The following is a 26,975-nucleotide window of genomic DNA, read 5'->3' as shown; positions in this document are numbered from 1 at the left end:
TCCGGAGCACAATCCTGACTTTCCCATTCATACGGTAAGTTGGCTAGATTCCCTATGCTACTATAGGGTTGGTACAAGGTGGAGCTGACATCCAATTCATTCTCATCCTCGAGGCGCCCCTATTGTCGATCTGGGGATTATCATTTTCCAGCCACCAAGAACCCCGAGAGTCCTCCGAACTTCAAGCGTAAGGGCTTTACTACGTAGACTACTTTCCACCCAGGACATAGACCAGGAATTTAGGGAAACACTCGAAAAGGCATGCTTCAGGACTGATGTCATTCGTCTCGACTGCGATGTTGACCCCTTGCTTTCATTTGTTTTGACAGCGGATCGTGGCACCGGTCCACCGATTCTTCAGACCCACCCCCGCATACCCCATAGCCTCCGAGATCCGGCCCCACACAGATCTACAAGTATGCCCCGGTTCGGGCTTGCAAAGCTGTTCTAGACTGAGGGCCTGAATGAGACCCAACTTCTGATAAGTTCCTTAGGCTGTCGTATATCTCATGCGGCTCTTCGCTGGAGATGATCAGTTGGGGTCAAAGAAAGCAAGACTCTGGTACTTAATATTTACACCATGATTAAAGAATACAATGTTTAATCCGCAATAGCCCTGCCCTCTAGGCCTTAGGAATAGTGTTTCCACTACAAGCTATAGACTATGAACAAGGATTCACCTCTCACAAGTTGTCTATAACTAACCATCTATTTAACCTTTTCGTACACGATTAGAAATATCATTAAATACTGTACCATTTATTAAGATGGTTGACTTTACGCTGTTTTATTGGAGACAAACATCATCTTCCATCTTATGGATATCTGGCTGTGAAAACCGGCAAGACTACCAAGGCTTATCAACCCCCCTTTCTTTGAACTACGAGACTCAGCTCAAATTCTACAACCGACTTTCATAAGCAAGATTCTACAAGATTTGATGATGTCACTGACCCAAAATGTCTGTAAGATATGACAATTCAGTCTTTCATCTTTGGAATTTGAGGGCATGTTGGTTGGTACTCCTCGATGCTTACATAAACAAATTCCCTCTGGTGCTTTACCAGATGCCACCTTTTTACTACATCTATATTATAATATTTATAAAGAGATTATGCTAAACTTTCGTAAACTTAGTAGGGATAATTCTAGAATTCCCTAAAGTGTTATAAATCTATAATTAAACTTCACAAGATTAGTAGAAGCCTGACGTTAACCATGTCCTCATTGAGTTAATTCATAATTGTATTCAAAGTTTCTTCAAAGAGAACTATTCATAGGTCATCTCAACACGCCAATCCCATAGTTTTAGGGTTCTTCCTGCCTGATATCCATAAGTGTCATTAAACCCAATCTTTTATTTCCTTGCGCAACCATCTCAGGCCTTCTCGATTCGGCACACGAGATCAGAACCATCAACAGAATCACCCTCACGGACTTGAAGGTTTGAAACCTTTCCGCTATGAGGCGCGGATATGCTCATTTCCATCTTCATGGCAGAAAGAATGGCAATAGGGTCACCCTTCTTGACCTCAGAGCCCTCGTGGACACGGAGCTCAACCAGGACACCAGACATAGGCGCGCCGACCTGGCTCGAGTCATTAGCATCGGCCTTAGGTCGGCTAATGTTCTCAACAGCAGCCTTCTTGTCAACAACGGTGACTTGTCGAACCTCTCCGTTCATCTCGAAGAAGACCTCGCGCTGACCGGTGTTCTCGGACAGGGGACCGACAGCAAGGAGCTTCAGAATCAGCACCTTGCCCTTCTCGAGCTCAACGTTGAACTCTTCGCCGATCTCAGGGCGAGACAGGAAGTATCGAGTAGGTAGGACGGAAAGGTCACCGTACTGCTGAACGAACTTCTTGTAATCCTCAAAGACCTTGGGGTACATGACATAGGACGCCACATCGCATTCGGTGACTGGAGCACCATACTTCTTGCCGAGCTCACGCTTTGTCTTGACGAAGTCGACGGGGTCGAGGAAAAGACCAGGTCGCTTATCAAGCTTACGACGGCCGCGAAGGGCATCAGATCGTAAAGGCTCCGGGAATCCGCCATAAGGCTGTCCCATCAGGCCCTCAAGGAACTCCAACACGGAGCCGGGGAAATCGAGTTGAGAGGCCTTAGCCTTCACATCCTCGGGGGACAGGCCGTTGGAGACCATGAACTGGGCAAGATCACCGACAACCTTGGATGTAGGAGTGACCTTGACAATGTCGCCGAGAAGCTCGTTGGCATGCTCGTAGGCCTTCTTGGTCTCAAGCCACTGGGATCCAAGACCTAGCTGAGAAGCCTGGAACATCATGTTGGTCAACTGACCACCGGGGATCTCGTGCTCGTAAACCTCGGGGTCGGGGCCAGCAAGATGGGCCTCGAAGGGAGAGTAAAGCAAACGAAGTTGCTGCCAGTAGACGTCGAGTGATCGAACGAGCTTGGGGTCCAGACCAGGGTCACACTCGCTGCCCTCAAGGGAAGCAATGATGGCGTTGATGCTGGGCTGCGAAGTCATGCCAGACAGGCTGTCGGTGGCAGCATCGACAGCATCGGCGCCCGCCTTGGCGCAGGCGACCATTGAAGCCACACCAGTACCGGCAGAGTCGTGTGTATGCACGTGGATGGGAAGGTCAGGGTACTTCTTTCGGATTGATCCGATCAGAAGTGTAGCCGCATGAGGCTTGAGCACACCAGCCATATCCTTGATACCCAAGATATCGATGTCAAGGGCGACCAGCTTATCGGCAAGGTCGAGGTAGTACTCAAGATTGTATTTTTTGCCAGGGCGAAGCACTGTAAGGATGGTCAGTAGGTAAAAACCACGATGAGGAACAGGGTACTGTACTATCACCCGAGTAGGAAATCGTTCCCTCGGCAACTCCGCCAGCCTTTTGAACAGCTTTGATTCCAACCTCGAGTTGGTTGATATCGTTTAGGGCATCAAAGACACGGAAGATATCGACACCGTTCTTCTTGGCCTGGTCGACGAAGTGATCGATAGCGTTATCAGGCAGAGAGGAGTAAGCAACACCGTTAGCACCACGGAGAAGCATCTGGAAAGGAATGTTGGGAACCAGCTTTCGCATCTTTCGGAGCCGGTCCCAGGGGTCCTCGTAGAGGAATCGCATAGCAACATCAAAGGTGGCACCACCCCAGCACTCAAGGGAGTACAAGTTGGAGAGCGCATGGCTAGTTTCCTTGGCAATACCGAGCAAGTCGACGGTACGAACACGAGTAGCCAGAAGTGATTGATGGGCGTCTCTCCAAGTCGTGTCCATGAGCAGAGTACCCTTGTACTCGCGGACAGCCTTCGCGAAAGCCTTGGGTCCCTGCTCGAGAATGATGTTTCGCCATCCCTTGGTGCAGGGTGTGGAAGTATCAATCTTCTCTCCGGCGGAGTTGATAAGCTCAGGAACCTGGATTTCACCTTTGAACTTGGGCTCGCCGATTTGACCCTTGATGCTGCTACCGTTGACGGCAACGTCACCGAGGTAGGCAAGCAGCTTCTGGGCGCGGTTCTGGCTGCCAATGAGATCAAAGAGTTGAGGGGTATCGTCGATGAAAGTGGTCCAGCAGTTTCCATCAATAAAGGTAGGGTGAGTAAGGAGAGAGGCAAGGAAAGGAATGTTGGTTCGGACTCCTCGAATACGGAACTCGATCAAGGCTCGGAGAACCTTTCTACGAGCGATTTCGTAGGTAGAACCATGACAAGTACACTTTGTAAGCATAGAGTCGTAGTGGGGAGTGATAACAGCACCGGCGAAACCGTTGCCAGTATCCAGACGGACACCGTTACCGCCAGATGATCGGTAAACCTCGATCTTCCCAGTGTCAGGTGAAAAACCCTTAGCAGGGTCCTCAGTTGTGATTCGGCACTGGATAGCAAAACCACGGGTCGAGATGCGATCCTGGGTGAGGCCAAGCTGGTTCAATGTGGCGCCAGCAGCGATCTGAATCTGGGCGGCAACGATATCGATACCAGTAATCTCTTCAGTGATTGTGTGCTCAACTTGAATACGAGGGTTGATCTCGATAAAGTAGTAGCGGTTCTGCTGGTCAACCAGGAACTCAGCAGTACCGGCATTGCGGTAACCGGCGGTCTTGGCCAGTCTCACAGCATCAGCGAGAATGTTGTCACGGACCTCAGCGGGGAGATCCTTGGCAGGGGCGATCTCAACAACCTTCTGGTGTCGTCGCTGAACGGAGCAGTCACGCTCGTACAGGTGGACAATGTTGCCATGGTTATCACCAAGAAGCTGGACCTCAATGTGCTTGGGCTTGTCAAGGAAACGCTCAACGAAGACAGTTCCGTTACCGAAAGCAGTCTTAGCCTCAGAGGTGGCACGCTCAAAGGACTCCTTGAGACTCTCTTGCTCGCGGACTACTCGCATACCACGACCGCCACCACCGAAGGCAGCCTTGATGATGATAGGGAAACCATACTTGTCGGTGAAATCCTTGACCTCCTCGTACCTCTCAACAGCACCCTGGGTACCAGGGACGACAGGTACATTGGCAGCATTGGCAAGCTTTCGGGCAGAAACCTTGTCACCAAGGGAATCAATCACATCGGGGGAGGGGCCGACAAACTGGTCCGGGGTTAGTGCACGGACGGAGCGGGAGTGGTGGGGTAACTCTAGACTCACGATGAGGCCAGCCTTCTCGACGCTGCGGGCAAACTCGGCGTTCTCGGAGAGGAAACCGTAACCTGGGTTCTTAGTTAGCGCTATGAATCCCGGATGCCGAAAATGAATATCCATACCAGGGTGAATCATCTGCACGCCGTGCTCGACAGCGATTTTGATAATCTCATCACCAGCCAGGTATGCGCCAACAGGGGTATACTGTCCACGCTTGCCAATGACGTAGGCTTCATCGGCCTCTGAAGGAGTGGTCAGCAAAGGAATCAAGACACAAATGGGCATGGATCAATCGCGTACTCTGTCGGTGCATGCTCAACCGATCCTCATAACTATCCGAGTTAGTTTATGAATTCTTGTGTCGCTAGGATCGCGGTTTCAAGTGAGGGGTACCTGAAGACTGCAACAGTGTGCAGCGAAAGCTCGTGAGCCTGGTGATTGTCAGTGCCATAGTTCAGGTCATGAGCCGTTCCAAACCGAGGATTGAGACTTACGGTTCTAAAAATCTACAACCAGAAATCCGTGTCAGCTTGGCAGTGTCTAAAATGTACGGTCGGGCGGAAGGAATGGACAGGCAGTCATACACGAATGGCTGTTCACATGTTAGCGATTGCGGGTCTAGGATAGGGAATGGGCTGTTTGACTTACGGATTTCACCACGGTTGGCGACTGTAGGAGAAAGAGAATGGAGTCAGCGCAAGTCCTCATGATACGCAACGGGGGAGATATTGTTCCCGAGATAAGCCATTGGTGGCTGTCAAGAAGGCGCCAGCTACTCACCAAGAATCTTCTTCACATGCATGATGCTAGAGTTGGCACGGATGTGGTGGACCGTGTTGGCCTCCTTGGGCTCATCGATATCTTCCTCCTCGAAGACATCGTTGAATGTGAGTGGTTGCTGGGGAGCAGCGGGAGCGATGCCAGCCATCTTGGGCGATCTGTGTCAGCGACTTCAGGGATATGAAGAGGTTGAAATGAGCGAAGGCGAGAAGCTCTGGCAAAGTGGGAGCTTTATCGAGAGCTTAATGGCGGGGTCTCTTTGACTTTTGGTGGTGGGGTAATGAGCACGCTTGTCGGTATGAAGATACCACGACAGCTCTTCCAGCTCACGAATGGCTGCGATATCACCCAACAGCACAAAGAATCGGAGGCAGAGGGTATACTCAGTAGCGATAAAGAAAGGTATGAGGGTTAGAAGAGAGAGATCGAAGGGAAGGGATGTGCAGGCGGGCGAGGGGATTTTGTAGAGCAGTGTAAACCCCCAAGCGTGTCGTCGGTGACACACCCGGCCTCCGGGGGGAAGAGCTATCCAGGACGGGAGGGCGTGCGATTGAGAAAGCGGACGGTGAGGGGTGTGTAGTTTGGAGAAAGCCCGAAGGGACCAAGGTGTGAGAAGGCGCGCAACCGATCCCATACCATACCATCCCAAGAAACCGTACGGCGCGGGCGGAGTCCTCTCCCACTCGATCTCCATCAAAAATTTCCAAAGAACAGCCAGGACATGCCACTAAAACACGATCAAACTATGACTCTAACGGATCTGTTTCGGCCTTGGAGACGTATCTCCAGGAGGTTACGAGCGTAAATAGAAGCGCGGTATTCTACACAGAACAGAAGACTCTTGAGGCGGTTCCCTGCTAACGGCTGAGGAGTGGAACTTGAGCTCGGCCGCGCAGCTACCTACTGTACCGCGGTACCTCGCCAACCTAAATTCTCTTGTTACCCATGCTTCTATGGCGTACAAGTGAAGTGTGGTCACTTTCCCGCTGAATATGATTCCCCTTTTGTGTTATGTTGTAGTGCATTCATCTAGCACTCACGGATCTATGGAGATTTTGGAGATGCTGTTAACCGGGCCGGTCATAATGATACCACCAGCTGCAATATGCAATGGGGGTTACCACCAGTTGCAGAAATGGAAGAAGCAATGAGGGCAGAAGGCGGCTATATAAGCAAGAGCGGCAACGGCACCAGTATGGCGGGATGTGCCTCGAAACACTGGGTACAAACATGAGAAGAGCGTGGTGGTACGGCATGGCTTCAACAATAGATTTCATCGCGCCTCACCCGGGAACAGTCAAAATGAGAACAGGTCACACAGGCATGGGGGAGTATGGGGGTGTGTGATCAACCAAGATCTGTCACAAATCCGCACAAGTATTCTTACGTGGGTTATGATAGCGAAACAACATCTATTTGCGGTCTCTCCCTGGGGTAGCCATGGAGATACCTACTAACTCAGAGGAGCGCCTATCAGATGGCCAAGGGCATCCGGCTGGTCAAGTGCCGGTGCTTCGAAACGCGACGATTGACAATCCACGAACCGTAAATGATGAGCTTTGACAGCGACCTGTTTTCTCGGTCCTGTTTGCAACGAACAGCGAGAAAGAAAAAAAACGTAAGTTGACGCAACTCATTCCGCCGACACATCTTTGTTCAACCAAAGCCATTGGCCAATCAACGCTCTCTGATAGTGACTGGTCTCCCCTCCATGACTTGAGGGTATTATTTGGCTCGAGCTCGGGGTTTTACTATCAGTTCTAGTTATCTGCCTATATCTCGATATTCATCTCTCGAGCTTTCACATAATCTCAACACCCGCCGATCATCGATTTCTGCCCTCACGTACCTTACCAGACTCAACCTCTCGGCAAAAGAAAAGTCTTCTCCTCAACAATCCGGCCTAAAGGTGCTTTGCGCTTCCTTGTGTTTCGTCCACGTACACCGACCAGCGCGCACCTTACCTCTAGGGGTTTTGATCCTAACCTCTAGAGGTTGCCGCACCGCAACCTTTCCTCTAGAGGTTTATATGTCCCACCCGCCTGATGTTGGCGTAGGAGCGAGCAATCTGCTCGCCTTGCCCATGGGTTGCCATGCCATGGACCAAGGGAAGTCCAGTCAGAGGATCCACGTTGGCATCATACTGGGCCTTCCATAATGCCGAGGATGTTGTCGGTTCTGAACGATGTGCAGCACCATCTGGTTAATTCACCCTGGATCCCTGCCTTGATGGCTGTAACAGCCAGAGCCGCAGAAGCTTCCCCTCTTGCTGCATCGCATTTTCCGCAGTATCTCGGGATTGAAGTCATTGGTACCGCAGCCGCTCTCTGTCCACCGTAACACCGCACACCTTAACCAAAGAGATCTACCTGACCCCCACCATTGATTGGACCCTGACTGCTTTTGTTGTCCAAGCTTGAATCTCAATCTGAAGCTCGTGCAATCCCCAAACATCAAACCAGGGCCACCAGGCTCAAGTCCACAGACGCATGTGGGGTATCACCGTATCGCCATCCCAGGTGTTTTGAAGCATTTACGCTACCCGCCGCTCGCCGTTTGATCTTGTCTTCTTTTTAGGCTGTATATGATATCAATTTTACAACAGTCATATCATTCTGCTATAAAAACTTTGCTTAAAACCACAGTCACCCAATGGAAAGGTGATTGGGGACAGTCGACAACCAGTTCGTCAGTTCACTGATCGTGATAGGTCACATGGAGTTGCACAGACTTACAGACCGTGAACCTCTGTCAACCAGGAATGACGATCACGCCCTGGTGTTGTTACATACCCTCGTACGTACTTCGTTTGAAGAAAATTCCCCAGCCCATGTTTGATTAATTTCTTCTCAGAGTCAATTTCCTGTCTGCATCATGTGTTTATTCCCACTACATTCCACCCCCACGGAGGTCAAAGACCGGTGGCACCCTGAACACTTAGTTTTAGATGAGATCGAACCAGCCAAAGCCCGCCTTATCCCAGCTACTTAGGGTTCATGAGCAATAAGGAATCGGCATCCATTCTTCAGAAAAGGTTTACGCAATTTAGGTCTAAGTTTTAGTCTTCTTTATGTTATGCTTTGAGAAGATTTTCTGAAACTTATGAATACTCTTATAATAGAAGTTAATTAGTCAACATGTAACTATCCAAGGGTCTCTCCTCTTTTTCGTGCACTATCAAGTATGATGGCGGCATAGCCTGCCTAACCAATCTCTCGGTGGATGAAGACCGGCGCATTGCATTTGTTGACTAAAATGACGCTTTCATTGGTGCGCATTTGGCCGCTCTTTGCTCAATATGTTGGATTTTGTGACACTATGCTGCCACTCTGCAGGACATGAGCCTCCACTGGCGATGATAACTACTTACAAAATCTTTTCTTGTCAGACGGACAGATTCTATCATCCCCGGATTGGACATGAGTTGCCAGGTGTGAATACTCAGGTGTTCACTACCAGGTAGGTGTAGAAAGCGAGCTAGGTCCGACCTCGGACTTCGGTGTACCCCTCCGAATAACTTGTTTAAGAAATTTTGGCAGAAGAATGAAATTAAGTCGAGAGGCAATTGGGGTAGGGCTGAACAAAACCGAATAGGAAGGCATTCTCTATTCGAATTCAACTAACTGGTGCACGGTGTGTATCCAGAAAAATGGTTGACTGAAATGGTTGAAGCACTGGCGTTTTCCCCTCACAAATGCCGGGCTGGAACAGGCGGTTGGAGTCAAATCTGGAGCCTATGACAGTGGATTATCGACCTATGGATGTTTCCACTGGAGTATTACATAGCAAACATTTGAGGCTTCTTGATATCACGATTCTATGTGACCAATTACTCTTCGTTCAAGTGGCAGTGATGTGAAAAAATAGATGCATATAGCTTGCCGATTATTGCTCAATGTTGAGCAATGTCATTCAGTAAGAGATCTACTTCTAAAATCGAGCTCCGTCCTCACGCCTCACACCCAGTCATGAAGCGCTGCAGACTATACAGATCATGTGGGATCCTCGTAAGGGACTCGAGATGATGCCATTCCATACCCGACAGGCGGTTAGCATAGGCAACACGCGGGTACGGTAATGGTTGGGTAATAACCGCAAGTGTTGCCGGCGTTGCAGGTCGTTCACCGAGGATCCAAAACTACAGAGAAGGTTTATCCCCACGTTCACGGACAGAAGCCGACCAGAACATCACCAGATCCGCCTGACAAAGGCTGGGGTAGGCACACTGACCTTGCATTTGCTGATCAATGGCAGCTAGTCAGTTTTCACCCCTGGTTTTCCTTTCACCTTGACCTTATTCCGTCACTTCGGGAACCTGGTGGGGGAAGGCCAGGCACAGGCACGAGAATAGTCGGGAACTTCTATGCAAGATTCGGGAACCAAGGGGTCCGCCCCCAGGTCAGATCTATGTTTGTATCTTGACTTCAAGGGAGCTACGTACCTGGTTCGCCCAGATGCAAGGGTGCGTGCATTATATCGTTACTGAATTGAAACCACACACATCTTGTTCCTTGAAGTACAAATGTCGAGACCGTAACAATGAATGAAAATGTCAACAAGCCTTGTTACATAAGTACCGGTACACAAAATTGCTACAACACGAGCATGCAGTTGACATGTCTCGAATGCGAATCTCATACCAATGTGTCACTTTCATCAAGAAAAAAGCATCGGAAGCCCTCCCGGGGAATTCATTGTATCTCCGTTTTGCGGGGAGCACTCCTCCTCATCACTCGCTCGTAGCATCTCAATGTGGCATTTGAAGGCTTGATTTCTTTGCTCTAACCATATTCATTGACCTAAGGGCCCCCGCAACAAGATCTTCTCGTAGCAACTCTTCAGGCACGAGTACTGCAAAGACCCCAACTCGGGGTGCGATTCTAGATGTTCGAGGGAACAAATTCTTGTAAAGTTACAACGTTATTGTGCGGTAGCTGTGTGCTGCCACTCTCCGAATCCCGAGGTACAACCCGGGGACACTCCTATTATGGACGGCATGCAGCCCGACACACCGATCCCTTCCAGTGACCGTCGGTCTGGCAATCTCTTTATTTGCTGACAGCATTCTGAACCTTCTCCGTGGCCTTCTCAACCTTTCCCTTGGCAGCCTCGGCCGCCTGTGCCAGCTGCTCCTTGGGCATATTCTCCTTTCCGCCCCAGTAATGGTAGTTGAGGTATCGGTATCCTTGGGTGAGCTGGGCGCCAGCGTTGACAAAGTGGCAGGCAAAGAGGAGGTAGTTCTTGGGTGTGACAGCCAGTGAGTATCGCATGAAAGTACCGGCGTAGATGATGAGAGCACCAGTCATCTGTCCCGAGATCCTGGTAGAGGCAAAGTCAGTTACGCTTGGTGACAATGCATTATTGGTCTACCATACAATTCAGGGCTCTTCTGCGTGTCCATGATGGCCGCGAGAGGGATACCAAAGTTGGAGACAGGGCCCCAAAAGTCTGCAAATATCAAGAGTCAGTCCAAGTCTCGACATGCTGATTACCCCGAAGCTGCCGTGCTCCAAAACACGCATTGCACATCAACGCACCCTCCAACAGCCCAATTGACATATTTCAGAGGAACAACATTTTTTTCCACATCTTTTCTATGCCTAAAATGTGCTTCTATATGTATTGTAGCCGTGGTGTTGCTTGTTGAGTTGCAATATCACAAAATTGCGCTTTCGGAGACGAATCGGAGCTCATGCAAAAAACATGACAGGATATTCGAAAGACGTACGGGTCGAGCAAACATAGTCAGTCACCGGGTTTGACCGGATTTTGGCGTTCGCAGCCTTGATCAGAGCAGCCATTTCGAAGGATTTGTGTGGGCGACGTCTCGTGGAATTCGGAGATGGAGTGACCTGTCGTTGCGTTGAGGTTGACGGCTGTCCCTCGCACTCAAATTCAACGCGCCGAACGGGAAATCTACGTTGAGGTCACGTGCATCGTCTATCTACATCTTACCTCAACCATTCCCGTTGTGTTACCACAATACCTAAACTCCTAACCCCGAACAAACGTAAGAAACCGCTGTATTCTCTACACTATCTTCTCATTGTTTTTATGTCTGATGTTGGTGTAAGATCTAAATTCTGCCCGGGGTGCAGAATTGTCATCGATACCGAGGCCGTTCCCTATAACTCACCGAAGGTCTGGGACTGAGTCTTCAGGGGGCCAAAAGAGACAAGACATGTATTCAAGGTGCTATAATAAACTAATTAAAAGGATCCCTAAGTTATGCTAAACCTGTCTAAGTATTTTTGTTCCTTAGGATACATGTCCGAGGTCTTCTTCCTATCCCCTGATGAGGGTACTGCTGAAGCATGGGGACCTTCGGAGGTTGTCCGTCTGCAACAAGCAATTATTTCATGGTGAAGGGGTGTGTATTAAAGACGGCAGACGCCACACTACCGAGCCTAGCTCCTAACTTGTGAAGCTCGTGAGAAGCTATCCCGGGGGTTGGAGGCTGTCCCGAGCTCCTCTCCATATGGAGAATATGGAGCACCCGTACCCCAGGCGGATATTGGGGGCTCAGAGCCTCAAAGAAATCTTGTCTCTGTCTACTTATGACGCTGTTCAGTCACCAATTGGCTTCACGAGAACCATTGCTGTCACAGGCAATATGAAGCTAAAGATGGTTCTGATCTAGAAGACTTTCTCACATGTTATGGCTGCTTTTGAACCATGTTCTCGGCTGAACGCCAATTCAAGCTAATTGTTCGACCATCAAACTTTCAATGTGACTACTTATCAAGAATCTTTGATTCCTCAGCTGTTCTCAAATTACAACTGTCGTGAGTGAGATGTTGTTTGTGTTTAGGCCGGAAGTGGAGCCAACGGGCATCCGGAGCCGGTACCGACATCCCGGCCTCTCCCGAGATCCCTTGTCAACGTGATCAATCTTGCGTCGCACTTCATGCCGAGATCCATTCAACATGCTCCGTTCTGCCCTGCGCATATGCAAATTGGCTAACAAGTAGCCGCTTGTGCTTTTGTTGTGTGGAGAGATGTGCCGGGGATGTTAAACCCGAGGTGAGCCGCAAACATGTAAATCATACGCTATTAGTGGATGAAGGAAAATGGTTGTGAATAGGGAATCCTCTGCTTCAATAATATAGGTTCCGTATTCTATAATAAGTTTAGGCAACTAGGCTTAAACTTAAGTTGATTCTTATTATAATAACCCTAAGATCCAACAATATTCGATAGTTCACTTAGGAGTATTCTGATCTTGGCTATATTTCCTTGTAAATGTCTACTGTAAGTCCACGATAGTATCAAGACATGCTCATTTCTGTGTGCATCTGATAAGGTTTTGTGGCAGTTCAGTGGCTGACAGAAAGATCTTCCTAGCAATATTTAAAATCCAGTCTTTAACATCCGAGCTTCAATCTTCTGTGAGTACTTGTTTTCCTAGCAGTCATTCCATGAGGAACTCATGATATCTGTCTTTAGGTTGTGTACACACTTACCCAGCTCAGCTGGCTTGGTCCGGGGTACTGTAGACGAATGTTCACTGTAACATGATAATCACAGTGTCTCCAGTGCCCGAGTTACACCAGAACCTGTAGTTTTGTTATAAAAGGAGAGCATTAGGTAGGCTTATAAATGGGTCGGCTGTTTCGATGCAAACCCAATATTGCCATTATTGCCCGCCGAAACTTCCATACATTGTTATGCGTGACACATATGGCTTGAAGTCTCTGATTTGTGTCCGTTGTGTTACATTCCCTCAGAGACCTTGTAGAGTTCGTGGATTTAGAGGCCTAAGCGTCTGCCAATTAAGCAAGATAACTTCTGACCTTGAGGCAAAGTGCTAAAATACCAACCTACCGGTAGTCTAAGGTCCTCTAAATCTACACTAAGCCTGTACTGAGTCTTTCTGTCACTTAGAATGGACGCCGAAGTTTTCTTGCCTCTCCTAGCATGGATGGTTACCCTGAAGCAAGCTTAATGGCAATCGGTGAGCAACCAAAGTGGTCAGGGTTTTATGACCTGACATGATAGAGTGAGTTTCACCAGACCATAAAAGACTCCCTTTGAACCATTGCTGCAAAGCAGCCAATATGTTTTAATTTTCCCTGACAAACTTGATTCTCACAACTGCTGATATGTGGCTGTTACAGTTCTCCAGCCACAATAGTCGGGAGTGACGGACGTCTGGGATTTCTAGGCAGAAACCGAAGTTAGGCTGATGATTCAGCATCAATGACTCTTTCTTTGCACTAAGACTCTAAGTCACTACGTCCCTGGAATGGACTCAATTTTCTGGCTGCTGAGATTAAAAATGGGCAGATCCAAACCTCCAAAAGAGGTGGTTCCAGTTGGTGACTCATTCTGATTGACTATCAAACCAACCAATGGTCGTCTATGTTTGTCACAGTCGGCTTCGCCACACGGAAACATACAGGGCTCCACCGGTTTTCAACGCCTCCTAAGAATTTATTGCAAACGGCATAATATATCATAAGGTAGATTCCTTTCCTTCGTGCCTTTTCTCCTGCTCCTCTAACTCTCGCTCTCGTGAAGAAGCAGTTGGAAATCATTTCCATTTTCTCCTTGCAAATTCCCCCTTCGCCAGCAAGCTCTTTGTTTGAAGGTCATTGTTTTCCTATCCTTTATTCGTAGTTTGAAGACGCTTTATACTACATAGCGCAATATTTGCAACAACGACGACTTCTCAGCTCACGACTGTGATCTCCGCCATCATGGCCGAGCAAGAGACCAGTCATACCTCTCATCAGGCACGAAATAATGCCCCAAACCGGTCTCAGAATGAGGGCCAGGGCTCAGCATCACGTTCTCGGGGAGGCTCAGGTGGAGGACGCCGTAGGGGAAGGGGAGGACGGAATCGTGGCCAGCGACAGGATGATTCAGCACAAGTTTCTGAAGGCCGCGGAAACGCCCCTCAGACAGGGCCTGCCGACGCCACTATTGCTGCACAAACCATAGCCGCCCCCGAAACCTCAGGGGCTTCTAGAGGCAGAAGAAACCGACGAGGTAATCGAGGTGGTTCTCGAGGGCAAGGAAACCAAGGAAGAGGCGTGTTCTCCATGGGACCGCAGCGCACTTTTGGTGGACGCTTGACTACAACTGAACAACCGACAGAGACTGCTCAAGATGCATCTTTGAGTGCAGACGCCCCAGAATTCGTGCCGGGACAGCCTGTATCCCAGAGGAGGTAGGACCGGTAGCCCCAATGTAATGCATCAGATACTGACAGATATAGTGCCCAACAGCAATCATCAAGCGCCTCTCAGCCCACAGCCCAAGGACGCTCAAGAAACCGTACGAGGAACCGGAAGCAGGACAGACCCCGCCAAGAGTTTCCCAAGTCGACTGCCTCGGAGTTATGGCAACGGATTCAGGAAGACATCGCCAACTGGAACTATGAGTGCCGTATCTGCACCGAAGAGGTTACTCGAAAAACCGAGGTCTGGTCGTGCACTACTTGCTGGACCGTCGTTCATCTTGAATGTGCCCACCAATGGTGGGATACGTCCATGAAAGTCAACGAGGAGAGCGGCGACCGATCATGGCGTTGCCCTGGGTGTAACTCAACGTTGACCGACGAACCAGGCGATAGTTCGTGTTGGTGCGGCAAAGAAACGCAGCCCAGTCGGAACAGTATCTTGCCTCCTCATTCATGTGGGCAAACATGTTCCAAGCCCAGATCGACATGCTCTCACCCATGCACTCTTCAATGTCATCCTGGGCCATGCCCGCCATGCACCGTATTGAGCCCACCGGAGCCCTGTTACTGTGGAAAGCACTCTCAGCGAAAGAACTGTAGGGATACCGATTACTACAACGGGTGGAGTTGTCGAGAGCGTTGCGGCGATTTTCTACCTTGTGGTCAGCATGAATGTTCTCAAATATGCCATCCAGGTGTCTGCGGTACCTGCGAGGTGCCGGTCGAAGTTAAGTGCTATTGTGGACGAGTGCAAAAGGAGATGCAATGTTCCAAACAGGACGACATATGCGATTCGTTCGATCTCGCCAACAATTCCTGGTTTGAGGGCTCTTTTAGCTGCGAGAGTGCTTGCGGAAGAACCTTCGATTGTGGTGTACATCGTTGCCAGATTTCTTGTCACCCGCAAGAAGAGATCTCAGCTCATTGCCCTTTCTCTCCGGACGTTGTCACCCATTGCCCTTGTGGCAAGACACCGCTCAAGGAACTCATGGAACAGCCCCGTCAAACTTGTGAAGATCATGTCCCTCACTGCGAGAGGATTTGTGAGAAGAAGCTGGAATGCGGTCATCTCTGCCAATCCTTGTGCCACACTGGAGAATGCGACCCTTGCACCCAAACGATGGAGATAGACTGCCGCTGTGGCCGAGTCACGGGCGAGACGATCTGCCATGAGGGAAATGTCCAGCAACCCCTATGTTTCAAGATATGCCAGGCTACTCGCAACTGCGGAAGACATCGATGCGGAGAGCATTGTTGCCCGGGTGAAAAGAAGGCATCTCAGCGTATTGCTCAGCAGAAGAAGCAACGCCTGGGCCCTGATTCGCTACCAGTTGAGGCCGAGCATATCTGTGTCGCCGTCTGCGGAAGACCACTTAAGTGTGGTAGTCACTTTTGCGAGCAGCTCTGTCACCGCGGAGCTTGCCAAAGCTGTCCCGAGGCTATCTGGGAAGAAGTTTCGTGCAATTGCGGCCAGACAGTCTTACATCCACCACAACCATGCGGAACGAGACAGCCATCGTGCACTAACCAGTGCCAGCGGCAGACTGCATGTGGACATCCTTCTGTTGACCATCAGTGCCATCCTGATGATGTCTCGTGCCCGCCATGCACATACCTCGTCCAGAAGCGGTGCATCTGTGGAAAGACGACCTTTCACAACAAGCCTTGTCATTTGCAAGAGGCTCATTGCGGAGAGCAATGCGGGCAGAAACTCTCTTGCGGGCTCCATACATGTAAAAAGCTATGTCATCGCCCCGGAGAATGCGGAGACGCTCAGAACGGTTGCGAGCAAATATGCGGAAAGCCCAAGCTGCTATGTAACCACCCATGCCAGAGCGTCTGCCATGGACAAACTCGTAAGTCGATAAAACCCAGTTACAAGCTTGTTACTAACATATGTACCAGCGTGTAAAGAATCAACAGCTTGTCAGGTCAAGATGTCCACCAGCTGTGCATGCGGTAATCACAAGCAGAGTTTCAAATGCCTAGCAAGTACGAGCAATCCTACTCCGAGCCGACCAGAGATTCGATGTGATGAGGAGTGCGAACGCCTTGACCGTAACCGTCGCCTGGCCGCAGCTCTCAATATCGACCCTGCTTCTCACACCAACGACCATATTCCCTTCTCGGATAATACTCTGAAGCTCTATAAACAGATGCAATCATGGGGAGATGCTCAGGAGAGCCAATTCCGAGTCTTTGCTGCTAACAAAGACGAAGTTCGTTTACGATATGAGCCGATGAAGAACCAGTCACGCCAATTTCTTCACTTGCTCGCTGAAGACTTCGGTTTCGAGAGTAAGAGTGAGGACTACGACATTCACCGGTCTATTCTAGTGTGGAAATCAGATAAGTTTGTTTCAGCCCCGACGAAGACACTTGCGCAGTGTGTCAAGATCCGAGCATCTCAAGCTGCCGAAGCTGCGGCAGCGGCAGCCATTCGACCTCCAAGCCCCCCAATTCTCGAGACTGAGCCTTTCAATGCTCTGGTACTTACCGAGCCTCGCTTCGGTCTGACCATCGAGGAAGTCAATACTGCCCTTGAACCGGATCTCACGTCCCTGCAAGGCTTCAGTTTCAAGGTTGATTTTCTGAACGAGGAAGTTCTCATCAAAGCTACAGTCTCATATTCCGCGTTTCTCACACCCGCACCCATGGAAAAGAGCCTAGAGATTCTCAAACCTCGGATCGAGCAGACCATCCGCCGCGAAAAGCTCGCTGAAAGCGTCTTGCTCTGTCACTCAGATGCTAACGGTGCAATTTCTCGGCGAGAGGTACCCCTCCGCGCCAGTACTGGAGGATGGAGTGCCGTAGCTGGACGCGCGGCTTCTAAGCCAATGTCCTCGTCTTCTACTCCTGCACCCGAAGAGGCAAAGCCCGGACGCAAACTGCTTCTAGGACTCAAGAAGAAGAGGCCGCAGCAGCCGGAGGCGGGAAAGGTGTGGGCCGCTCTTGATGGGGACGTTGAATGCTAGAAGCATCAGTGAGGGTGCGTGTAAGGGCAGACAGGAAGGGCGTCCGGGTTCACTTGTCGAAGTTAATCGCGGAGCACAAACAATTCTATGACCTTTCCAGTCCATGGCTGAGAACAAACCTGGTGTCAGAGCCACCAAGTCACAAGCTTATTTTCGAGCAAGACAGCCCTCACGTTGTCAGAAGACGCAAGACTCTAGAATTAGATAGTAAGAATAAACTAGTTCAAGTGTCTACTGAGATTATCTTAAACTATCCTACACTATCCTAAACTATCCTAAATATCTATCACTCAGGATTAAAGTCTTAAGCTTTCTGCTATCCTCTAGCAGGATGAAGAAGTCAGATGCAACGTGAAGAATTATTATAGTTTGCCATGGCGATTAGAGAGAAGCTATCCTAGAAACCGAACTGACCTTTGAAACAATCTTTAGAGGGGGCATGTGGATGGTTGAGTTAAATCACATCTTCTACCATTTTGTTACGTGTGACACTATTGTTAGCAAGACAGCCACATCATGCACAAGATGACTCTTATTACTTTTCAAGTTCTTGATACGAGAGAATCGACTACAACGCGACGGCATACCTATGGACCTGGTGGTTGATTAATGCCAACACAGTAATTTAGATGTGTGCATTTCCTAAAGAGGAAACCTTTACTCACATGGTAAAGAACGCGGGGAGTACTTACCGAAGACCGAAATGCTAGCGCCTCAGCTTAACCTTGTCCCGACCGAGGTTCGTTTTGCTTAAACTCCAACCGCCAATTTATTTAATCATCTTCCTTATCTTCGCCAATTCGTGTTTCCGGTCTCTACTAATCCTCGACTTTGGTCTTCATTCGTTTCGCCTTCATACTGCCCAAATAATCAGACCACGTTCGATCCTCCCATTCGTAACACCCCGTGCATGCGCATGCGCGCTCTCTTTTGCCGATCACAAAACATCATGTCCTCTTCTTCAGCATCGTCATCACCATATCCCTTTGCCACCGCCCCCGACATCATCCGCTCTCACCAAAAGGATGCATACTTCACCGGCCACCTTACACAGATCCTCAGCGACCTGCATCGTCGCCTTCGCGGTGCCCGTCTCACACACGCCCGCGCACCCGAGATCCAGACCCTCGGAACACTCGCCTACTTTGCTCTCACTACAATCCCCGGCAATCGAACTCTCGGCGAGGAGTACTGCGATCTTGTGCAGATAGATGCGCGTGATGGTCAACTTCCCGCTATTGGTCGTCGCGCAGGCTACGTAGCTGCCAGCATTCTCCTCCCCTATATCGCGGCCCGGATTCTCCCCGGACTACGCGCTCGGCTGCGCAAGCTTCTGCAACGCCGGTTGGAGAGCCTTCGCAAACGAGATGACGGTTCGGCAACAGGACGCGAGGCGCGCATATGGTCATATCTAGACCAACACCTGGGTTCTTTCACATCAGGCGCTCCTTTCAAGGCCGTTATTCTAGCCCTTTTCTACTTCAGTGGTACCTATTACCAGCTGTCCAAGAGACTTCTTTCCCTGCGATACGTATTCACACGTACCGTACCCGATACACCCGATCGTGCAGGATACGAACTCCTAGGTGTACTGCTGGTCATTCAACTTGCGGTTCAGGGCTATACCCATATTCGATCTACAATTACCGAGTCAGCAGCTCGCGAACGCGCTGCCTTTGGGGCTTCTGATGATATCTCTCTAAACCATGACGGGGCCTACAACGGCGATAACAATCTATTACTATCCACAGGTGCTTCAAGCTCCAAGGCCAAGGTCGACATCTTCGCTGCCACACACACCCCAGCAGCAGCTGTGCCGCGTGTTCAATTAACAGATGACAAGGCCATGGGCTACATCAAGGGCGGACAACAAAGAAAGTGTACACTGTGCTTGGAGGAGATGAGAGATCCCTCAGCAACACAATGCGGTCATGTCTTCTGTTGGGAGTGTATCGGAGATTGGGTGAGAGAAAAGCCCGAATGCCCATTATGTCGTCGTGAAGCCATGGCTCAACATATTTTACCACTGCGTGTGATGTAATAACTTATTTAGATTTGATTTGCAAAGATATCCAATTCAGATGAACAAATATTAATATGCTCAATCACATCCTCGATGCGAGATGTTAAAAACAAAACAAAGAGATACCGAGGCTCAGCGCCCATGGGTATCATCAGAGCAGGCTCATGCCGCTATAAAAAAACGCTCCAATCCTTTCATGGTATCCATTCCAGCCCATTCCAGTCCGTCCGATGCACCAGCCGCCCATTATCTGCCATTCGGTTTCCCAAAGCATAGTCTTGAGAAAGAATAAATCTCGACACCAAGAAAAATGGTCCATCCTTGCATCCAGCGAGAGATGTCCGTCCGTTCCCTTGTATACATACTATACACAATTACTGATGGAGATCCAGGGGCCCCAATACTCGCAACCGCCAGATACACACCTGACGAGCCAGCTGAACCCCTCCGATCCCACCTGTTCCCGAAAACTTGTACACAAAATAAAAGCTTGTCCATAAAGGTATCGTGGAAAAAACGTTGGTTCAATGCATCATCCTCATAAACTCCTTTAATCCCATATCCGGTGTCTGTCCGATTTTCGGCATGATCTTCCAATGCTGTTCTTTTTGTTACTTTTATTTGGTTTTTTTGTTGTTTGGATTTCAAGTTGGATTCTCACTCAACAGAGAACAAGACGATCTCTCCTTGTTCATTCTGTCGAAGTCGGAGGGATCTCCAGAGTTCTTTCTCTTCCTTGCCCTTACCCAGCTCGCTGCCAGTAGCCTCACGTTCTCGGTGGAAACGCTTGAGAACCCTGTTTAAGCTGACGCCCTTCTCACTCTCAGGACCCTTGTCGACGAAGCTGAGGAAGACATCGGCTCGAGGCTTGTAGAGGACGACTTGTCCAGCGCTGGGGTCTGTTTTGCCATCTTTGCTCTGAGGGCGATACTCGATGAGCTGCTGAGGCTTCTTCTCTTTATGGGACTTCTTGGAAGAGGAAGAGCTCTTCTTGGTTTTGTTTGATGACTTGGTCTTCGTCTTGGACTTGGACTTGGGCTTGCTGCCAGCAATCATGCCAAAGAGGCTGTGACCAGCAGAGGCGTGCTTAGAGTGCTTAGAATGTTTGGAGTGCTTTGACTTCTTCAAAGGACTCGCGGGAGAGATTTCCGGAGCGTCACCGCCGGAGTAATCGGGGGATGGGGGGAATACAGGGCGCATCATACGGTTGATGCCGCCTGTGAGTCCTGAGTGAAGAACCGGTGGGGCATCCGTCATAACCTGGTCGCTAGGAACATCGATATGTAATCGCTTGCGCTTCTTGTCCTTCTTCTCAGTGCTGGTCCGGCTTTTACGTCTCTCAGATTTCGAAGCGGGTGTAACAAATTCGGCGGCTGGCACGGGGCCACTTCCATATTCGACTGCAGGTTCTTCGTCGTCATCCATGAAGCCGTATTCGTCGCTCTTGTCCTTGGGTTCGTATGGTACCAATGAGTTGCCTGGCTCCGCGTCGAGATTCATGTTGGAAGCATTGGGCGTTTGGCCGGTTCCAACGAGGAATTCAAATACATCGACATGTGGCTCCGGGGCAGCAGAAGGAGGCGTAGGAGCCTCCGGGGGCGGGCCGTTTGGCGATTCATCATCGCTGCTTTCTTCGTACTCGGCCCAGCCGAACTGATCCTCAGGGACGTCCTCAACGTAGGCGTAGTGGCTCATGTTGCCAGTGTTGTTGGGGAGAGTTTGAACTTCAGCCATGGCTTGGTCCTGGGTGTAGTGTTGCTGGTTATCGTTGGGGTGACTGTGTTTCTGTTTCTTGTTCTTCTTGTCCTTATAGAGTGCACCTTGGTACTTCTGATCTTCGGTCATGCAACTCTATGTGATGTCAGATGATTACACAAGATCAGGGGGTTAATGGCTGCCGGACAGCCTTGTGGTACATACGGTATGTGATCGGTATTGGACGCCAGGGAAATACACCATACAATCAATGCAGGTGAAGGTAGCGCCGCGACAGCGGTTGCGATGAGGGTCAAGCTTCTTCTTGGTGAGAACGTCGCCGCAGGCCTGTACGTAGTATGTAAGTTAGTATAACAAAGGACGGAGCTGATATAAACTACGGCATGAAGGGTATAAGTGGGATGCAAGACAATGGAGACTCGTTCGATGCGGCGGGGTGGTGTACTGGGATATTTGAGGAATACAAGGGGAGGCGAGAGCATGGCAAGACGGTTGTGGTGGGCCAGGAGATCGGCATGGGGAAGAAGGGGTGTCCCTTGAAGGAGGCAGTTCGTGACAAGAATGGTGTGGTGGGAGTGATGTCAGGCGTGTATGAGGTTTGTTTAGGGGGGTGGGCATTGGTATTGGCATTGGGGCTGGCATTGACGGGAGTGAAGGGGCATTTGTTTGAGATATGGAAACGGAGGGGGATAGGATATGAATATGGCTTGAGCGGCGGAAGTCTTTGGATAGCAGCATAACTATCCATGGGAATGGATAAGAAATCGAGACTTGGCGGATTGGAGTGCAAACAATGCAGAGAATGCACTTCACAGAATAACGTACCTCACATGAAAAGGAAACCATGGCTGCTCAGAAGACACTCGAGTGTCAATGGTTAATAAGTTGGGTTTCGCTGTGCAGAGAAGAGAAGTAAACCTGCACAACGGTGCAGTTCTGAGAGACGGTCGGTATTTAACGGGAGACAACGCAGATTCAACGTCCTGAAGAGACTGCAGAACTGCTGGCTTCCAAGAAGCAGAGTGGAGGGGCGCAAGGGCCAGGGGACGAAATGATTCGGCCGAGGGATGGTTTTGAGGCACTCAAAGCAAAAATAAAATCGGGGGCAGTGCTTTTTTCAGAGCTCTGTATGGTCTGGACGAGGTTGCTGATATGACAGGCGCAAAAGACTAGCTGGCCTAAGGTTGCGTTGGGTGTTGCTTGGGCACGACTTGGGCAGCATAAGCTCAACAAGCGATTAGAAGCAATAAAAACGAGGCGAAATCAAGCAAGAGTCAGTTGCGAGCCCGAGGAATGCGTTGCGCCGACCAAGTGAAAAGGCGGAAAACAAAGTTGGATGTTGACGATAGCACGAGATTGATGGAGGGGCGGGCGGGACAAAGCAGATAGCCCAGCACCAGCAGACGAGATTGAGTGCAGTCAGGTGGAGGGGTCCTTCGAGACCAGGGTCCGTCAAGCCTGAGTCTGAGTCTAAGACTGAGCCTCCGAAGAGCACGGTTCTTGCGACGGGTTCCAGCTCCTGAGGATCACGTAGCGTAGCGTAGCGTGATGATGGAGGCGCGGGTAGTGGGCGGGGAAGGTGGCGTGTGATCCCAAAGAATTAAATTAGGAGTGCTCCAAAAGCGAGATGGAGGGATGAATATCAGTAGAGCGAAAGTCTCTTTGAAAATGACAAGAATGAACTGCACGCGCGCGCTGGCGAAAAGAGTGGGATGTTGTGGAAGAAAAAAAAAATAGACGAGAAAAGGACGGCGTTTCATTGATTAGAGTGGATGCTACAGATGGAACTTTAGCACGAACCCGCTGTAACGAACGCCCTGAAAGAGGGCAACCACAGCAACAACTGCAACTGACAGGAACAGGAATAGTGACAATAAAACACGAGATAACGACCCGACAGGAAGCATCGGATCCAATGCAGAGCATCTCACGCCATAGGAAGTTTGGGGGGCTTGTTACCTGAACACCCAAGCAACCATCATAATCACCATCAACAATCAACAGCCAACTCCAGCAAGGAAACGCTCAAAATAGTTCAGAACCAGTTCAGTTCAGCCCAACCAAAGCAAGCCTCCAGCATCCTGACTGTCTCAGCCTATCAGTGCGTGTGTGAGCCCGCTGCTGTAGCGACACCTGCAACAAAATGATTGGATGCTCATTCATTATTAGTAGAAACCCTGATATTGGGTGCTCATGATGATGACGATGATGCACACCTCAGAACCAACCCTGGAAGCTCTGAAGCCGCTCGCCCTGGATGGGTCTGTTGCTCATCACAACGCTAGTCCAGCCCAGCATTCCTTCAAATCTTTGCTTACCATTGGCTGAGATATTAACCCAGACAGGGGCACTTATCAATGCAATGCCGCCCAGCAGGATAGGTTGGGTCTTGATTGGAGACTCTTCGCGCCTGTCAAATGTTCCTCGTCTATCACTTGTAAGAGAGAGTTGAGATGGTGTCAGGAGTTTGCACCAGGAGTGTCAGAGTTGAAAGGCACAGCATGTTCCCCTTGCCTAGGGTTCGTGGCGCGCTTATTTCATAACGTGTGTGCACTCGTTTCAAAAGGGGCTTGACGCTTGTTCAATTTGATGTTGACGATCATCAACAACGTAGCAATGCGCCATCGAGATGCATGTTTCGCGGCTCGATAGTGTGTGCGTACCTGAGCTGTGGATGGACGGCTTTTCTTGCATACTTTCTTGGCGTGCCATGTCAAACGCCCTGATTTGGCTGTAACATGCTCAAGAGGTGCCATGCGCATAATAAGGAAAAGAAGGGGCCTCAAAGCGGCAGCGCTCCAATGGATTCCTGAACAAAAAAGGGACTCAGCACTTCACACCAGGGTTCTTCACCCACTTTGAGTAGCTTCTACGACATCAACCTGTTCAACTGCGGGGCAGATAGAGACAAAGACGAGGGGAGGGAAAGAATATGATATTTCTGCCTTTTGATAAGAGTTATGCGCTGTTCAGGTTGCTTTCCAGTCCACCGTCGACGGACGCCAGCCTCTGGTAACATGGCTCACAGCTACCGGTCCATGCTCGTAGTCTGCATGAGAGTAATCCAATGACCGTGAGATACGTGCTCAGCACAGAACTGCTTGCTTCTTGCTTCGACGCCCCCAAGAAGAATACAAATTTTCATGTTAGTGTGCAATGACAAAACTAGGCTCAGGGCCGTAGATGCCGTGGCCCCTTGCATAAAACTCTCCTCCTGGCTGGCATGTTTGTTTGTATTATTGATCGTTCGCCTATGAACTATCCCGCCATGCCCACGAGTTTATCATGCCGCTACCCGTCATCTGGCTACAGCAACTTTTACCCCACCTAGCAAGATACAGCACGACAAGATAGCTGCCAGGTACAGGCGGGGGCTTGGTTTGTCTATGTCATAAAACGAGATTGACTGTCCCTCCAGTTCAACCTCGCTCGCCTCATGTTCATCTTGGGTGGGTTCAGCAAAATGCGCCTTTATTTCAAGAGTGTCTCGTGGTCTGATTAGCTTACCAAGCTATGCCTCTAATTGTCTAGCTGATGGCACAAAGAGGCTAAACCACCGCGACGGTGGGCGTAGAAGGCCAAGATGAGGCTTGTCTCAGGGATATCCCTGATCAGCATAACTGCTGCAGCCCACAAGCAAAGTATCATACGAAGCTGAGGAATGGAGACCCAGCCAGGCTACGGGAAGAGCATCTGAAAAACATCAAAGGGCCGAGACGAAAGGGACAATTTCTATAAATTTCCTTATCCGCATTCCTCAGTTTTATCTCGAGGAACAAGGATAATTGTTCGAAAGACAATGTCCTAGACACTCGTGGACGGGCTGGAAGGCCGTCGCAGAGGATGCGAGATATTGTTTCATCAACCAAGAAAAGCAACTTTCTTCTGCCACAATTTGATAGCCAGTCACACATCACATCACATCACATCGCCGAAGCTAGGGAGATGCTTCCCAGCGTCTCGGACCTGGCTACTGGATGGGCTTATGCAGGCCATAGATACGGTCGATCGTTAGCCAGGAACCAGATTGTGATAATGTCCGTGGCTCTGGTATCACATTTGTGAAGTACCAAGCTGTCAGTTCATCTTGACTCTTCAACATGCATTTGGTTGTACAGCACAAGCTTCCCTGATTCAGCAACCTTGGGGATCCCTGAACGAGCTATTCTGTGGTACGGGTGGTATGTCAAGATCTTCCCGGATCAACAACTGGCGAGATTGAAGCCCGCTCTTTATTGTTTGTTAACATGATGTTGTTGGTCCGTGACATACCTAAGCTACAGGATGGATGTGTTCGTAAGCAAACTTAAGGACCTCGATCCTAAATGACAGAAATACTCAGACAAGTTTAAGACCATTTAGGATAAACTTAGGATATTCTTTGATTGGTTATTTTCGCACCCTCATCAAAGGTCTTAGAAGCTCTTTCGTTTCTTCCTGCAAGCTTCCTAGCGTAGTTAAGTCGATTACGTTGAGCTCATTTCCACCGTCATGTCCGTACCCCTGGTTGTTTGTCATGTGGTTTATCTTTAACGAGAACAACAGAAGGCTGTGATGATAAAACCGTTTGACAGCTGACTAAAACTCATTTATCTTTCCATGCACCTGCGTGATGGCATATAACTATGGCGCCCCCTTGATCTCCTTGTCTCTGTTGATCTGTCCGTTTCGTCGCGTGTATCAGTTTCATTGGTGAGAGTAAGCCAGGAGGCTTCGGGTACCTGAAAGTGGCCCGCGGCAGAGGTACAGCCTCCGCTAAATTAGCGTTGACCGTTACCTGTGCTGCGCCCATGAGAGGAGTATCTTCATTTACCTTTCTCTCCACCTCCTCATCGAGCTGAGATCACTCCGTGCCCCACCATCGACTATTATACATGGAATATCCATCTCACCTCCAGAGTCCCGAAGTTATCGATATTGGCTAGATTGGTTCCTGTCTAGACATGGATAATGACTTCTAGGCAGATCTATTGTTGAGGTGCTAAGTACAACTGTTGCTGGATTCAAAGCCTGAGGATTCGGCCCAGTCAATCGCTTTCTTAACGTACCTTGATCTTCATTTCTTCTAGAATTTTGGCTTCGCTTCTTTTTCTCCTCATGACACCTTCTTAACCCTACCTCGACCAATATCAAATACCACTCCTTATTAGACTTTTGTTCCCTTGGGTATTTTTGGGGCACTTGTACATCGTTCTACCATACTTCAGCATCGTCCCATTCTATTTGTGCTTCCACGTCTCTTGCCAACCTCGGTATCATTCCAAAGAAGGTCTTTCGACCCATGTCATCCTCGTGCGTGGTACTTCCATAAGTGGGATCGCCGCCGAAGACAGCCCTCAAGGAGCAAGAAAACCTCTGGCCTTAGATCAAGGTGTCTAAAATAACTTGTCTAGAGGTCCGCCAAGTATATGCTAAGCTTGCCTAATTCTTTTTGTCACTCAAAGGTACTAGGAAAGTGGTCCTAGGTTTTCTTGCTTCGCCTGGACAGTCGCCAGGGGCAGCTTCAACAAATTCAATTCAGCTTGTTGCTTTTATCGAAGAGGCACACGCAATATTTACCTGTTACCCGCTTCCTCTACAGTGATTAGGTATTGGTCTAGTTTGGCAACTCTTGTCACCTCTTCCTTCCTGCCCTTACCCCCCCTCAGCAAACCTCGAGCCGT

General features: G+C 49.5%; 5 protein-coding genes across 10 annotated transcripts; 2 read left to right on the top strand and 3 right to left on the bottom strand.

The window, feature by feature from the left end:
• Positions 1-1,221: 1,221 nt before the first annotated feature.
• FOIG_03010 (pyruvate carboxylase) lies at positions 1,222-5,562 on the bottom strand (the record flags this gene model as incomplete). The annotated part of the gene is made up of 6 exons (XM_031200631.1): positions 1,222-2,787; positions 2,840-4,583; positions 4,641-4,702; positions 4,757-4,876; positions 5,283-5,303; positions 5,415-5,562. The coding sequence occupies 6 exons, from the start codon at positions 5,560-5,562 to the stop codon at positions 1,379-1,381; spliced, it is 3,504 nt and encodes a 1,167-aa protein (XP_031070399.1). The 3' UTR covers positions 1,222-1,378.
• A 4,530-nt stretch (positions 5,563-10,092) lies between these two features.
• On the bottom strand, positions 10,093-11,619 carry FOIG_03009 (small nuclear ribonucleoprotein B and B'). 3 transcript variants are annotated; one of them, XM_031200628.1, is made up of 3 exons: positions 11,143-11,619; positions 10,790-10,862; positions 10,093-10,733 (listed from the first exon to the last, which is right to left on the bottom strand). In XM_031200628.1, the coding sequence occupies exons 1-3, from the start codon at positions 11,213-11,215 to the stop codon at positions 10,463-10,465; spliced, it is 417 nt and encodes a 138-aa protein (XP_031070396.1). In that variant the 5' UTR covers positions 11,216-11,619; the 3' UTR covers positions 10,093-10,462. The 3 variants fall into 3 exon arrangements, with proteins under 3 accessions (XP_031070396.1, XP_031070397.1, XP_031070398.1); XM_031200629.1 differs by having other exon boundaries at positions 10,952-11,496; XM_031200630.1 differs by having other exon boundaries at positions 10,790-11,496.
• Positions 11,620-13,854: 2,235 nt separating this feature from the next.
• FOIG_03008 (uncharacterized protein) lies at positions 13,855-17,893 on the top strand. Of its 2 annotated transcripts, XM_031200626.1 has the most exons (3): positions 13,855-14,586; positions 14,635-16,454; positions 16,504-17,893. In XM_031200626.1, the coding sequence occupies exons 1-3, from the start codon at positions 14,114-14,116 to the stop codon at positions 17,571-17,573; spliced, it is 3,363 nt and encodes a 1,120-aa protein (XP_031070394.1). In that variant the 5' UTR covers positions 13,855-14,113; the 3' UTR covers positions 17,574-17,893. The 2 variants fall into 2 exon arrangements, with proteins under 2 accessions (XP_031070394.1, XP_031070395.1); XM_031200627.1 differs by having other exon boundaries at positions 13,855-16,454.
• A 400-nt stretch (positions 17,894-18,293) lies between these two features.
• Positions 18,294-19,748, top strand: FOIG_03007 (uncharacterized protein). The gene has a single exon (XM_031200625.1). It carries the CDS (start codon positions 18,484-18,486, stop codon positions 19,612-19,614), a length of 1,131 nt encoding a protein of 376 aa, XP_031070393.1. The 5' UTR covers positions 18,294-18,483; the 3' UTR covers positions 19,615-19,748.
• FOIG_03006 (uncharacterized protein) lies at positions 18,310-23,368 on the bottom strand. Of its 3 annotated transcripts, XM_031200622.1 has the most exons (3): positions 22,138-23,368; positions 21,517-21,639; positions 18,310-21,447 (listed from the first exon to the last, which is right to left on the bottom strand). In XM_031200622.1, the coding sequence occupies exons 1-3, from the start codon at positions 22,156-22,158 to the stop codon at positions 20,254-20,256; spliced, it is 1,338 nt and encodes a 445-aa protein (XP_031070390.1). In that variant the 5' UTR covers positions 22,159-23,368; the 3' UTR covers positions 18,310-20,253. The 3 variants fall into 3 exon arrangements, with proteins under 3 accessions (XP_031070390.1, XP_031070392.1, XP_031070391.1); XM_031200624.1 differs by having other exon boundaries at positions 18,310-21,639; XM_031200623.1 differs by having other exon boundaries at positions 21,517-23,018.
• Between the last annotated feature and the right edge of the window lie 3,607 nt (positions 23,369-26,975).

The sequence above is a fragment of the Fusarium odoratissimum genome (assembly GCF_000260195.1).
Source record: "Fusarium odoratissimum NRRL 54006 unplaced genomic scaffold supercont1.3, whole genome shotgun sequence".
Lineage (NCBI taxonomy): Eukaryota > Fungi > Ascomycota > Sordariomycetes > Hypocreales > Nectriaceae > Fusarium > Fusarium odoratissimum.
This window is presented reverse-complemented; position numbering and strand designations above follow the sequence as displayed.

What these genes read in the sequence shown, in the direction of transcription:
- FOIG_03007 (XM_031200625.1), top strand. Translation starts at nt 18,484, where the DNA reads ATGCGCATGCGCGCTCTCTTTTGCCGATCACAAAACATCATGTCCTCT.
- FOIG_03006 (XM_031200622.1), bottom strand. Translation starts at nt 22,158, where the DNA reads ATGGTTTCCTTTTCATGTGAG. An exon ending in TGGTTTCCTTTTCATGTGAG is followed by an intron (nt 21,640 to 22,137) that starts GTACGTTATTCT and finishes TACTACGTACAG; the next exon opens with GCCTGCGGCGACGTTCTCAC. An exon ending in TCCAATACCGATCACATACC is followed by an intron (nt 21,448 to 21,516) that starts GTATGTACCACA and finishes GACATCACATAG; the next exon opens with AGTTGCATGACCGAAGATCA.
- FOIG_03008 (XM_031200626.1), top strand. Translation starts at nt 14,114, where the DNA reads ATGGCCGAGCAAGAGACCAGTCATACCTCTCATCAGGCACGAAATAAT. An exon ending in CAGCCTGTATCCCAGAGGAG is followed by an intron (nt 14,587 to 14,634) that starts GTAGGACCGGTA and finishes TGACAGATATAG; the next exon opens with TGCCCAACAGCAATCATCAA. An exon ending in CGTCTGCCATGGACAAACTC is followed by an intron (nt 16,455 to 16,503) that starts GTAAGTCGATAA and finishes CATATGTACCAG; the next exon opens with CGTGTAAAGAATCAACAGCT.
- FOIG_03009 (XM_031200628.1), bottom strand. Translation starts at nt 11,215, where the DNA reads ATGGCTGCTCTGATCAAGGCTGCGAACGCCAAAATCCGGTCAAACCCG. An exon ending in TGACTATGTTTGCTCGACCC is followed by an intron (nt 10,863 to 11,142) that starts GTACGTCTTTCG and finishes TGATATTTGCAG; the next exon opens with ACTTTTGGGGCCCTGTCTCC. An exon ending in ACGCAGAAGAGCCCTGAATT is followed by an intron (nt 10,734 to 10,789) that starts GTATGGTAGACC and finishes TGCCTCTACCAG; the next exon opens with GATCTCGGGACAGATGACTG.